The sequence below is a fragment of the Bison bison genome, unplaced genomic scaffold (assembly GCF_000754665.1).
Source record: "Bison bison bison isolate TAMUID 2011002044 unplaced genomic scaffold, Bison_UMD1.0 scf7180017864295, whole genome shotgun sequence".
Lineage (NCBI taxonomy): Eukaryota > Metazoa > Chordata > Mammalia > Artiodactyla > Bovidae > Bison > Bison bison.
The window spans coordinates 1,832,256-1,846,498 of record NW_011494867.1 but is presented as its reverse complement, the minus strand read 5'-3'; the positions used below and the strand labels follow the sequence as shown (position 1 = coordinate 1,846,498).

The window sequence follows — 14,243 nt, the reverse complement described above, 5'->3', positions numbered from 1 at the left end:
CTCTTGATGAAAGTGAAAGTGGAGAGTGAAAAAGTTGGCTTAAAGCTCAACATTCAGAAAACGAAGATCATGGCATCCGGTCCCATCACTTCATGGGAAATAGATGGGGAAACAGTGGAAACAGTGTCAGACTTTATTTTTTTGGGTTCCAGTCACTGCAGATGGTGACTGCAGCCATGAAATTAAAAGACACTTACTCCTTGGAAGGAAAGTTATGACCAACCTAGATAGCATATTCAAAAGCAGAGACATTACTTTGCCAACAAAGGTCCGTCTAGTCAAGGCTATGGTTTTTCCTGTGGTCATGTATGGATGTGAGAGTTGGACTGAAGAAGGCTGAGTGCCAAAGAATTGATGCTTTTGAACTGTGGTGTTGGAGAAGACTCTTGAGAGTCCTTTGGACTGCAAGGAGATCCAACCAGTTCATTCTGAAGGAGATCAGCCCTGGGATTTCTTTGGAAGGAATGATGCTGAAGCCGAAACTCCAATACTTTGGCCACCTCGTGCAAAGAGCTGACTTATTGGAAAAGACTCTGATGCTGGGAGGGATTGAGGGCAGGAGGAGAAGGGGACGCCAGAGGATGAGATGGCTGGATGGCATCACTGACTCAATGGACTTGAGTCTGAGTGAACTCCGGGAGTTTGTGATGGACAGGGAGGCCTGGCGTGCTGCGATTCATGGGGTCGCCCAGAGTCGGACACGACTGAGCGACTGAACTGAACTGAACCCACTCGCTTCCCTGGTGACTCAGCTGGTAAAGAATCCGCCCGCAATGCGGGAGACCTGGGTTTGATCCCTGGGTTGGAAAGATCCCCTGGAGAAGGGAAAGGCTACCCATTCCAGTATTCTGGCCTAGAGAATCCCATGGCCTGTACAGTCCGTGGGGTCACAAACAGCTAGACATGACTGAGCTACTTTGACTCAGATTCCACCTGTAAGTGGTATCATATTTGCCTTTATATGTTTGACTTACTTCACTATTATCTCCAGGTCCATCTGTGTTGCTGAAAATGGCATTATTTTATTTTATGGCTGCAGAATATTTCTACCATATCTTCTTTATCCATTCATCTGGCAATGGACATTTTGCTACTGTAAACAGAGCTGCAGTGAACCTTGCGAGCATGTGCCCTTTCAAAGTGTGGTTTTCCCTGGATAGACACCCAAGAGTGGAACTGCCGAATCATCTGGCAGGTCTGTTTTTAGATTTTAAAGGAACTTCCATACTGATCTCCATAGTGACTGTTACCAAGTTTACATTCCCAACAATGGCTTAAGAGGGATCCCTTTCTCCATGGCTTTCCAGCATTTCCTGTGTGTAGACTGATGATGGCCATCCTGACTGCTGGAGGGGACACCTCATTGGAGCGTTGATTTGTATCTCCCCCATAATTAGCAATGCTGACGAGCTTTTCATGAGTAAAATTTACCTCTTGAACTTGGGTTCCTGAAAGCCTACCCTATTTGAAGTTGTTTATGATTATCTACCCAAGACATTTTTTGAGGGCCCCTGTCATTTACAGCTCCAAAGGTCTAATGATTATGAAGTACCCCTAAGCACTGACTTTAAAGCTGTTTTTATAAGAAATGGCCAGAAGGTGGCAGGATTTCTTCTTGCCCCATTCTGGTTACTCCGGGAATATGAACCTGAGGGAGGGAAGGTCCTGTTCCTGGGTGGTAAATTACAGTGGGGTATGCCTGACCAAACACCCAAGGGCCTGATGAGTCTCATACCTCTTACCCTTCATCTTCCGGACAGACCCCTAGCCCTGAAAACCTGTTAAGGGTACTGTCATCAGAGGGGGGGCAGCTCTGATGGGCAGGCTGGAGATGGTCACTGTCAGGAGACAGCAAGAGGCACTCCACTCATGGCAAAGGTCATGAGGAAGGAGGCTCGGCATACACAAGGGCAGGATCGAGCCTCAGGAGTCCCCCTGGATATTCTTGAGCATCTACGCCCAAAAAACCAGAGTCTACCTACTTTATTGCTTTGTGCTCTCACCTCTGACTTCACTGGGGTCTGTCCCCCACCACCATCTCGCTCTCTCTGACAAAGAGTTAACTTACAGCTCCAATTAATAAAGTTCCTGGGCATTAGGAGTGTTTAAATCCAAACCCCTCAGATAGCTCTCTAACTCACCTGACAAGTTTACCAGGACTCCTACAGCTATGCATACGATTGTTTACAGTCTCTCAGCCCTGAGAGGCATGGGAAGCTTAAGATATTCAAATAGCTTAGAGCCTCTCAAAGAGTTAGAAACTGTCAGAATAAGATTTCATTGATGAGCCAATGCTTGCTGCCAAGTTTCCACATCCCCTGTATTGTATCCTTGAATGTGTATTAATATAATTGGTATGTAGAAAAAATAAATAGTGGCCTTGGTGTTAGCAACTTTAGACCCTTAAGGTAATAAATTCTTTCCTTTGTTGTAAATCCACTGTACCTCTGCCCTATAGGAATGCAACTTTATCTAACACCTTCGGAGCATGGCGCCAAACCTTAAAATAATTACTCTTAGAGAAAATAAGTCTTACAGTTGACAAACCTTTGTCAAAAGTCATAAAATGTTAATAGGCCTTCTGGCCAGAAGATGATGTAAATCACCGAAACCATTTGTGTACGATAAATTTGCAGGAAAGAAACCCTGGTTTCGATAAGGATCAAAGACTGCTGACTTTGCATGATTTCACATCCCCTATTATCCTCTATGTGCAACTTAGGGTATAAAAGCCCCTGTTGAAAATAAAGCTACAGGCCTTGCTCACCGAAGCTTGGTCTCCCCATGTCATTCTTTTCTCACTGCCAGGAGACAGCGAGAGGCACTCCACTCATGGCTGAAGTTTCCATCTGGAGCGTGGAGGTCCTCTGCGACCATTTATTTGCCTGGGCTTCTAAGACCCACTCGAGAAGGTGTCTAAGGTGGGGCACCTTCCGCTATTCGAGAGGGCACCTGCGGCCTCCGTGGTCAGAGCTAACCTGGTGTCACAGGTTATATTGATTTTCTGCGTAAACCAAGCTACTCAGCCTCTTTTCACCACTGAGCTATCCTCATTCTATTACTCTTTATATCTTTGATGAATATTTAAATTAATCACCGACGCCGTCTCCCCTTCGAATACCCTGGATCCAGCAGGTCACCCCGTGACAAGGAGAGGTGGAGATGAGGTGACTTTTCAGATCTCTTCCAGGCCAAAAGGTCCACCTTCCTGTGGTTGCCCAAGTCGTGTTTTGGCTGCCCCTGGACTTGGAAGACTGTGGTTCCATGCAGAGGGGACCAGGCACTACAGGTCAAAGGGGACACGTTTCTTGATACATCCTCCCCAACACCCTGTATTTCATGACAGTCCAGCCTTGGGACTCAAGTCTGCTCAGGCACCAGGGATGTGACACCAGCCTGGGTGAGCAGGGCCCAAGGGAATATAGCAGGCATTTCTGTTTTTCTTTTTGAATTAATATCTGTATTTTAAACTGGAGAATATTTGCTTTACAGTGCTGTTTGTTCTGTGTACACCAACCTGACTCACGCTGACAGGTGTCTACATATTCAGTTTAGACTCTTTTCCATCTAGGTAAGTACAGTAGGCCCCTGTCGATTAGCTCTTCTCCATATGCAAGAATGTATGTATATTCCAACCTCCTAGCTTGTCCGACTGTCCTGTCTTTCCCCTCTGGTAACGATAAGTTTGTTTTCTATAGCTGTGACTTTCTTGTTGGCAAATTAGTTCATTACTATCAACTTTTACATTCAACCTATAAATGGTATCTCATATTTGCCTTTCTCTGTGTGACTTACATCACTCAACAGCATCATCTCTGGGTCCTTCCATGTTGCTGCAAATGGCATGATTTGTTCATGAGCCAATAGTATTCCATTGGCTTTATCTTTATCCTTTCATCTATTGGTGGACACTTTGGTGCTTCCACTCTTGGCAACTGTCAATAGTGTTACAGTGGGGCTTCCTGGTGGTCCAAGGGCTCAGACTCTGAGCTCCTGATGCAGGGGGTCCCGATGTGATCCCCAGCCAAGGAGCTAGATCCCACATGCTGCAGTGCAGACTGAGGGTGCCTTGTGCCATAACTAAGGTCTGAGGCAGCCAGATAAACACATCCTTTCTAACGACAGTGCCACAGAGAACCGGGCTGCGTGTGTCTCTTCCAGTTGTCCTTCTCCTAGATACAGGTCTGGGGATGGGATTGCTGCATCATCTGGCAGCTCTAGTCTTAGAACTTTTTAAAGATTTTTTTTTTAATGTGGACCATCGTTAAAGTCTTTACTGAATTTGTTACAATTGTTTTCTGTGTAATGTTTTGGTTGTTACTGCCACGAGGCATCTGGGATCCCAGCTTCCAGACAAGAGATCGAAGCCCCACCCTCTGCATTGGAAAGCTAAGCCTGAAGCATCAGACCACCAGAGAAGTACCTCTTCTAAGATTTTTAAGGAAGCTCCACACTGATCTTCCTAGTGGCTGTTACCACTGACATGGCCACGGGAAGCCTAGAGAGGGTTCCCTTTTACCCTCTCCCATGCCTGTATTTCTTCTTTGTAGTTTTTGTGAGGAGGACCATTCTGAATGATGCCAGAGGAGCAGCTCATTGTATTGCTGACTGGCATTTACCCCCAAATTAGCAATGTTACAAATCTTTTCATGTTCTTGGTTTCTTAAACAATGTGAGTAGAATTTAACTCTTGAAACTGGTTTCTTAAGTCTTTCTCTATTTGAAGTCGTTTTCAACTACCGACAGTATTTTTGTGAGGGCACCTGTCATTGAAGGCAGGGCAGACCCAGTACACAGAAGTGCCCATAAGCACCAGTGTAAGAGTTGCTGCTACGAAAAACGGCCAGAAGGCTGCAGAATTTCCTTCAGCCCATTTTGTGGTCTCAGGAAAAGTGAGCCACAGAGAAAGTCTGGTTTGTGACATGGAAATCAGAGTGAACACACCTGACCAAACCACCACCGACTTGAGGCTCACTATGTCGTCCTCGTTACTGTCATCCCTGAACACATCCCAGTCCCGGGAACACGGCCTGTTAGGACCTGCGGGCAGGAGGTGGAGCCAGAGGAAGGATGGAGGTGGGAAGCCCTGCGAAGGATCCGTGGAGATGAGGTAACGTTCCAGTTTTATCAGAGGAAAGACAGCTCACCATGATTCCAGTGTCCAAGGACAGCCTTAGCTGTAGAAGGACATTAATGGACAACAGTATGTGGTACCGAGCACAGGAAACAGCCAGCACATCCAATGGGGCGGGGGGGGGGGGGGGCACTGTTGGTACATCCTCCCAGCTCCCTCAGCAGGACAGACCAGGAAACGGGCCAAACACGGATCTGACTGCAGCGAGGAAACAAGAGTGATGGCGTAGGAGTCCGGACAATATGGAGTCTTCGGCATACTTCTTTTTAACTTAGTAAATATTCTTACAATACAGAATATATGACTTTAAAGATTCTGATAAGTTCAAGACCAACTTGATTAGAACTCCATATATAACTAAATAAATTTCTTCTACCTAAAACTAAAAACAATGTAAAACTATTATATTTCCATGAAAAAAAATTACATGGGAAGGAGAAAATGAAAAAAAAAAGACCATTCTCGTCCACCCAGGCCTCAGTGACCTGGGTGGTCATACTCCTGGGGACCCAGCAGGCTAGGATCTAAGGGCTGGATACCAGGGGGCTGGGGGCGCTAAAGAGGACTGCCGGGACATGAACCCCTCACTGCATCTACAGCGCCTGGTCCCCTCTGGAGCAGACCACAGCTGACCAAACAGTCAGGCACACCTGCACCTACACCCGGGCTGCTACTGCTGCTGCTAAGTCGCTTCAGTCGTGTCCGACTCTTAGCGACCCCATGGACTGCAGCCCACCAGGCTCCTCCGTCCATGGGATTTTCCAGGCAAGAGTACTGGAGTGGGGTGCCATTACACCCGGCCTACTGCATCCCCATAATACTGGACACTCTGGGCTGGAAGCACTTGGAAAGGTCCCCCGTCTCCATTTCTCCTGGTAGGGGGGTTCCCAAGTTCAACTTCTTACAGTCTCTCCTACATAGGAAACAGCCTCAAAACAGGACTTTTCTGGGTCTCAGATGGCTCTTGCCGTCTCAGACCCGGGGGTGCGGGTGGGAGGGTGGTTGTGAGAGGAAAGGAGCGCGGAGGAAGGGCACTCAGGCTCTGCGGCGATTCCTCAGGCGGTCTGCACGCTCCCTGACGACCACGTCAGGCTCAGGAACGCCACGAAGGCTCGGGTTCTGGGCGCCCACCGCGCAGACCGCGGCTGGCAGAAGTGCTGCCTCCCTGTGGCCGTTTCCTGGAACAACACCGCCAAGCCAGGGGCGAACACGCGCTTCCCCCACAGAGGCCTGCCGGATGCTGACGGAACCCGCCCTCGAGAAATACCCTGGGGTAGCTCAGAGAGAGAGGATTCAAAACAGACCGACTTTCAAAAACCAAATACAAACGGTAAATTTTCCTCACGCTTAATGGAAACCATCTATCCGCACCTTGAAACCATCTCTGCCTCCCTAATTCTTAGATTGCCAAGCAAACCTACAACCAACTATCATCAGGCAGCCCTCACCAGCAAATCAGAACAATAAGTGCTGGAGACCCGAAGGGAGAGAAGGGAATCCCCCTCCGCTGCTCCTGGAAATGGAAATTGCGACCAGCCACGATGGAGACAGGTTCCTTTAGAACAAAACCAGCACCTACCACGAGATCCTGCAAACCCTCACCAGGCCCTATATTCAGGGAAATGCATCCTTTGAAACAACACAGGCACCCCATATTTCAGGAAGGCACTCTTTCCTGGTGCCAAGGCGCCAAAGCAGCCATAAAGTCCTTGCACACGGGTAGATACTGGAGCTGTGCTTCACATATGCCTCGGACAACTACTCAGGCATAGAAAAGAACGAAAAAATGCCATTTGAAGCAACGTGGAATCGAGAGATGATCACAGTGTGTCAAGTAAATCAGACAGAGAAAAATGGCACAGGGTATTGTTTACAGGTGGAATCGAAAAATACAATCAACTAAGACTTACCAGCAAACACAGTCCGACTCCCAGTCACACAACAAATGTAAGCTTATCAAACACAAGATGGACCCTGGGGGTCGGGGTCGGGGTGCGGAGATCACTGAGGAAGTTCGGATTCAACAGTACACCGTAGACACAGACACATGGTCAAAAAGAGACCCACAGACACATCAGAGAACAATGAACAAGCACAGACTGGGCAGAACCAGGAAGTGTGCTCAACACTGTCAACAGCTACAGGGGAAGTGAATCCAAAAAGAACAGATGCATGAACATAAAGGAATCCACTTCTTGTTCCACCACAAACAAACACGATAACAGGAATCGAGTAGACTCCAGTGCAAAATACACATTACAGGGACAGGAGGAAATGAAAACAGACACATACCCCATCCCCCTCAGGCCTGGTGACTGGGGCGCAGGCACACCCCTGGAGCCCGCAGCCCGCCTCCGGGGCTGCAGAGGGTGTGCGGGGCAGAAGCCCTCACTGCATCTACAGCGCCTGGTCCCCTCTGGGACATGCCACAGCTGACCAAACTGCCAGGCGCTCCTGCACCCACACCGCACCCCCATTTCCACTCTGGGCTGGAAGCATTTTAACAAGTCCCCATCTCCACTTCTCCTGGTGGGGGGGTTCCCAATTTCAACTTCTTCCTTACAGAATCCACGTATATAGGAAACAGCCTCAACAGCGCAGCTTTCTGGCGGCTGAGATGGCTCTGGCCAGGCGGAGGTGGTGAGGGGGCTTTGTGAGGAAAGGGGCATGGAGGAATGACACCTACGCTCTCTGGTGTTTACTCGGGCAGTGTGCACGCTACTTTACAACTCAGAAACACGACTTTGGCTGGGTTCTGGATGCCCACTTGACTGACCACAGCCGGCAAAAGTGCTTCTGCCTTGTGGCCGTTTCCTGGAACAAATCGTCAAAGCAGGGGCTCTGAACCATGGTGCTGGAGAAGACTCTTGAGAGTCCCTTGGACCGCAAGGGGATCCACCCAGTCCATCCTAAAGGAGGTCAGTCCTGAATATTCATTGGAAGGACTGATGCAGAAGCTGAGACTCCAGTACTTTGGTCACCTGATGCGAAGAACTGACTCCTTGGAAAAGACCCTGATGCTGGGAAAGATTGAGGGCGGGAGGAGAAGGGGACGACAGAGGATGAGGTGGTTGGATGGCCTCACTGACTCAACGGACATGAGTTTAAATAAGCTCCAGGAGTTGGTGACGGACAGGGAGGCCTGGCGTGCTGCAGTCCACAGGGTCACACGGAGTCGGACACGACTGAGCAACTGAACTGAACTGAACTGACACGACCGAGTGACTGAACTGAACACGCTCTTCCCAGTCAGAAGCCTGCCTGATTAAGCTAAATGACCCTGCCCTCAACAAATAACCTACGGTAGCTCAGAGAGATAGAATTCAAAACAGGCCTGACTTTCAAAACCCGACTGCAAACGGTAAATTTTCCTCACACTTAGTGGAAACCAATTATCCGCACCTCTAAAAAAACTCCGCCTTCCTAATTCTTAGAGAAATGCCAAGCAAACCTACAACCAACTATCATCAGGCAGCCCTCACCAGCAAATCAGAACAATAAATGCTGGAGACCCGCAGGGAGAGAAGGGAACCCACCTCCACTGCTCCTGGAAACGGAAATCGCGACCAGCCACGATGGAGAACCGTTTGCAGGTTCCTTTAGAACAAAACCAGCACCTACCACGAGATCCTGCAAGCCCTCACCAGGCCCTATATTCAGGGAAATGCATCCTTTGAAACAACACAGGCACCCCACATTTCAGAAAGGCACTCTTTCCCGGCGCCAAGGCACCAAAGCGGCCATAATATCCCAACACAGGGATAAATACTGAAAGTGAAAGTGGTGTCTGACTCTTTGCGACCCCCATAGAATTCCATAGTCCCTGGAATTCTCTAGGCCAGAATACTGGAGTGGGTAGCCTTTCCCTTCTCCAGGGGATCTTCCCAAACCAGGGATCGAACCCAGGTCATCTGCATTGCAGGAGGATTCTTTACCAGCTGAGCCACAAGGGAACCCTCCTCCACTGCCTCTGGGAATGAAAATTGCTGAGATAAGATGCAGAACCTTATGCAGGTTCCTTTAAAACGAAACCCAGACCTACAGTGAGATTGTCCAAGCCTATGTGCATGGGAAACTATACTATGAAATAAGGCACCCCAACATTCAGGAACCCATTATTTACAACAGCCAAGATATGGAAGCAACCACAACATCTGTGAGCTTTATATACTGAAGTTGCGCTACATATATGCCATGAACAACTACTCAGCCTTAGAAAGGCATGAAATCATGTTACTTGCAACAACATGGTAGATACAGGAGATGATCAGACTACATCAAGTAAATGAGACAAAGACAATTGGCTCAGGGAATTCCTTACAAATGCAATCTGAAAAGACAAATGGCACAGGGAATTCCCTAAAGCCTCAATCTAAAAATAAATACAATGAATTAATTTAGGAAATGCAAAGAGACTCCCAGAGTTAGACAAAAGCTTAGGCTTAAAAAAGGCAAATAGACAGTGATTGAAGAGATGACCAAGGAGACTGGGATGAAACCATACACACTGAGACACAGATAGAGTGTCACAGAGAGACACCCGGAGATACATCAAAGAAAAACGAACAAGCATTGGATGGAACAAGGAAGTGTGCTCAACACTCTGTCATGAGCTACAGCGGGAGAATCCAAACGAGATCAGAGACTTAAGTATACTGGAATCCACGAGTGGCCCACACACAACAGACTACCAGGTGAAGTCAGTCAGAAAGAGAATGACAAATACCATATAAAACTACTTATGTACGGAATCTAAAAAACAGAACAAACTAACCTATCTGCGAAACACAGACAGAATCATGCCCACAGAGAACATACCTGTGGTTGCCAAGCGGCAGGGGTTGCGGGAGAGATGGAGTGAGAGGTTAGGGTCTGCAGATGTAAGCTATTACATACAGATAAACAACGAAGTCCCAAGATATAACACAGGGAACTATATTCAACATCCTATGATAAACCATAATGAGAAAGAATATTTTTTAAAAAGAATGCATATGTATGTATAACTGAATTACTTCACTGTACAGCAGAAAGTAACACAACATTGTACATCAATTATACTTCAGTAAAAAAAAAATTTTTTTAAAGGGCCAAAGACCTTAACAGGTGCTTCACTAAAGAAGATATACAGATGGTAAGTAAATATGTGTAAAGATACTTAAGATGTCAGAGAATTATCAAATTATACTGCAAAACACCTACGAAAGTGGCCAAAGTTGACAACACTGACAACACCAAATGCTGGCAAGGACGTGAAGCAACACAGACTCTCACTCACTGCTGGTGGGAATGCAAATATTATAGCCACTCTGAAAGACAGTTGAGCAGTTTCTCACAAACTACTCTTGCTGTACAATCTAGCTGTACAATCCAGCTTTAGTTTTCCTTAGCATTTACCCAAATGATTAACTTACATTCATAAAAACACTACACAGACATGTTTATAGCTGCTTAATTCGTAACTGTCAAAACCCGGAGGCAACCAAGATGTCCTTCAATTGCTCAATGGGTAAATAAATAGTGGTACATTCAGACCATGAAATATCACTGGGTGCTAAAAGGAAATAAGCCATCAAGTCATGAAAAGACATGGAAGAACTTTAAATGCAGATTGTTAATGGAAGTCTGAAAAGGCTACATACTGACTGATTCCAACTGTATAACATTCTGGAAGAGGAAACCAGTGATATAGGTAATATATATCTTTTTCACTGCCCCTCCAATTCTGCCAGGTGCTCAAGGAAAGGGAGGGAAGGAGGACTAGATGAAGCACAGGGGATTTTGTGAGTAGTGAAACTATTCTCTAACATACAATGATGGTGGATACATGTCATTACACATTTGTCAAAACATACAGAATGCACAACACCAAAAGCAAATCGTAATGTAAACTATTGGAGAAGGCAATGGCACCCCACTCCAATACTTCTGCCTGGAAAATCCCATGGACGGAGGAGCCTGGTGGGCTGCAGTCCATGGGGTCGCCAGTCGGACACGACTGAGTGACTTTACTTTCACTTTTCACTTTCATGCATTGGAGAAGGAAATGGCAACCCACTCCAGTGTTCTTGCCTGGAGAACCTCAGAACGGGGAAGCCTGGTGGGTTGCCGTCTCTGGGGTCGCACAGAGTCGGACACGACTGAAGCGACTTAGCAGCAGCAATGTAAACTATGAACTTTAGTTTGAGTATCAGCATTGGCTCATCAATTTTAACAGCTATACCACATTAATGCAAGATGGTAATAAGAGAAGAAACCATGTGTGCAGAGGGAGGAAAGGAATTCTGTACTTTTCACTCAAATTTTCTGTAAGCTCAAAACTATTCTAAAAAAATGAAGTCTATTCATTAAAAGCAAAACAAAACATATAAACAGAACAGTATAATTAGTATGCCATCTCATGATAATCTGTACTTATACTTGTGTAAATATGTAGAAGTACATTCTGGAATGCTACTCAAGAAAGTAATGACAATGGAACTCGTGTAAGTTAGGGGGAGAATTTAAATACATATCCAGCTCTTCAGTGAGTTTTCTGGCATCAAGTTAATCTCACTGGAAAAATAAAATACACACTGTATTACCCTGAAGAATGCTATATGAATAAACTAGAGATAAAATAATAACCTGTTTTTCTTCCTGGGAATGCTGCTCAAAACACAATCTATATGAATGTTCATAAAACTAATTTATACCTAATACTCGAGAACCAAGGAAATGGTATTCATAATCAATGCAATAATTGCTTAATTAACTTGATTTACTTTTTAACTTTTTTTAAAATACCTGATTAACTTGATTTTACTTTTTGTCTGCTGGTATTGATTATTCTTACTATGTTTTTCTGAATTTTACTCATTTATACCTTTCATTTCATTTTCTAGGTCCTTATATATTTCCTCAAATGCACAGAAAAGTTAGGAATAAACAACTCACCTGGGATTTATTCATTTTCTGCAGCTTTTGGATAAAGACAGAGAACTATGAAGGCAGAACTGGAAGAAAGGAAAACAGAAGGTATTATTATTAAAGGTCTGACTTGCCTCAGAACTTCCAGAATGACTTGTTTATAAATTGTTATACGTCACCTGAGAAAATTCCACCTCATGGGCTAGTCCTTTGGATCATGCTGGCAGAACCCCCCTTCAATCAAACATTATGGAACATCTGAAAAGGTAAGACTAAGACAATTGTTAACTGACAAAACAAACAGCAGAAAACATAACTGGTTAAATTATCAAACAGGGAATTTAAAATTATTATTCATATATTAAAGCTTTGTGGAAAAGATTTACAAAATGAATTAACAAATAGGGAACTTCAGGAGATGGAACCATCAAGAAAAAAATGGAAATGCTAAAAAAAAATGCAGTAACAGAGTTGAAAGACCATCTTCAATATGCAATGCTATGACAAAGCTGAGAAAATTTTCAGTAAACCTGAAGACAGAAAAATTACCCAAAGAAATTGGGTCCAAAGAAATTACCTAAACTGAGACACAAAGAGGAAGTTTAAAAAAAAAAAAAAACAAGGAATCCAAGGGCTGTAGTGCAATATCAAATGGTCTAACAAAAATGTATTGGAGGGACTTCCCTGGAGGTCCAGTGGCTAAGACTCCACACTCCCAGTACAGGGGGCCCAGGTTCAATTCCTGGTCAGGAAACTAGATCCCACAGGCCACAACTAAAAATAAGATCCCACATGCTGCAATGAAGACTGAAGATCCCATGTGCCCCAACTAAGACCCAGCACAGGTAAACACATAGATAATTATTTTCAAAAATAATGTATTGCCCAAAATTTGGCAGTCCAGTGGTTAAGCCTCCGCACCTCCAATGCAGGGGGTGCAGGCCTGATTCCCGGTTGGAAAAGTAAGATCCCATGCCCCTCAGAGCAATTAAGTATGCTCAGTCCAATTACTGAGCCCGTACCCACAACTATAGTCTGGGGGCCACAACAAAGGTTCCACGTGACACAATGACAATCCCACGGGCTGCAACTAGGACTCAACACAGCCAGATATATAAATGAATATTTTTAAAAGTAGTATTTGAAGACATATTAACCAAGAATTTTCCAAAAATGGCTAATAGCAAACCTCAGATCCAAGAAACTAGGATAATTTATCCAAAGAGGGTTAAGTATCAAAAAGCAAAACAAAGACACACCTGGACATATCATATTTAAGTCAAAGTTAAAGAGAAATTCTTAAAAGCAGCCAGAAAAAAAACCTGACAGATTCCATATAGACATATTTTCTTTTTTAATTGCTCTTCAGATTGCTTTTTTTAAAAAACAAATTGAAAGTTTGTGGCAACTCAGCACTGTTAGTTAATGGTTAGCACTTTGTAGTAAGAACATTTTTAATTATTTATTCATTTGGCTGCACTGGGTCTTAGTTGCAGCATGCAGCATCTTCAATCTTAGTGGAGACATCAGATCAGATCAGTCTCTCAGTCGTGTCCGACTCTGCAACCCCATGAATTGCAGCACACCAGGCCTCCCTGTCCATCACCAACTCCCGGAGTTCACTCAGACTCACATCCATCGAGTAAGTGATGCCATCCAGCCATCTCACCCTCTGTCATCCCCTTCTCCTCCTGCCCCCAATCCCTCCCAGCATCAGAGTCTTTTCCAACGAGTCAACTCTTCGCATGAGGTGGCCAAAGTACTGGAGTTTCAGCTTTAGCATCATTCCTTCCAAAGAAATCCCAGGGCTGATCTCCTTCACAATGGACTGGTTGGATCTCCTTGCAGTCCAAGGGACTCTCAAGAGTCTTCTCCAACACCACAGTTCAAAAGCATCAATTCTTTGGCACTCAAGCCTTCTTCACAGTCCAACTCTCACATCCATACATGACAACAGGAAAAACCATAGCCTTGACTAGACGGACCTTTGTTGGCAAAGTAATGTCTCTGCTTTTGAATATGCTATCTAGGTTGGTCACAACTTTCCTTCCAAGGAGTAAGCGCCTTTTAATTTCATGGCTGCAGTCACCATCTGCACTGATTTTGGAGCCCAGAAAAATAAAGTCTGACACTGTTTCCCCATCTATTTCCCATGAAGTGATGGGACCGGATGCCATGATCTTCGTTTTCTGAATGTTGA

At 45.2% G+C, this 14,243-nt stretch overlaps 1 protein-coding gene and 1 long non-coding RNA gene across 2 annotated transcripts in view; both read right to left on the bottom strand.

Moving 5' to 3' along the window:
- ZFP1 (ZFP1 zinc finger protein) overlaps nucleotides 1–1,749 on the bottom strand; it is a 12,999-nt gene extending 11,250 nt beyond the window's left edge. Inside the window, exon 1 of the mRNA XM_010850854.1 lies at nucleotides 1,736–1,749. Within this exon, the coding sequence (XP_010849156.1) occupies nucleotides 1,736–1,749 (14 nt within the window). The remainder of the gene's footprint in view (nucleotides 1–1,735) is intronic.
- Nucleotides 1,750–3,081: 1,332 nt separating this feature from the next.
- LOC104996477 overlaps nucleotides 3,082–14,243 on the bottom strand; it is a 16,409-nt gene continuing 5,247 nt past the window's right edge. The window contains exons 2-4 of the long non-coding RNA XR_826197.1: nucleotides 12,223–12,301; nucleotides 12,071–12,129; nucleotides 3,082–5,332 (exon numbers count right to left, since the gene is read on the bottom strand). This is a non-coding gene — a long non-coding RNA (uncharacterized LOC104996477). The remainder of the gene's footprint in view (nucleotides 5,333–12,070; nucleotides 12,130–12,222; nucleotides 12,302–14,243) is intronic.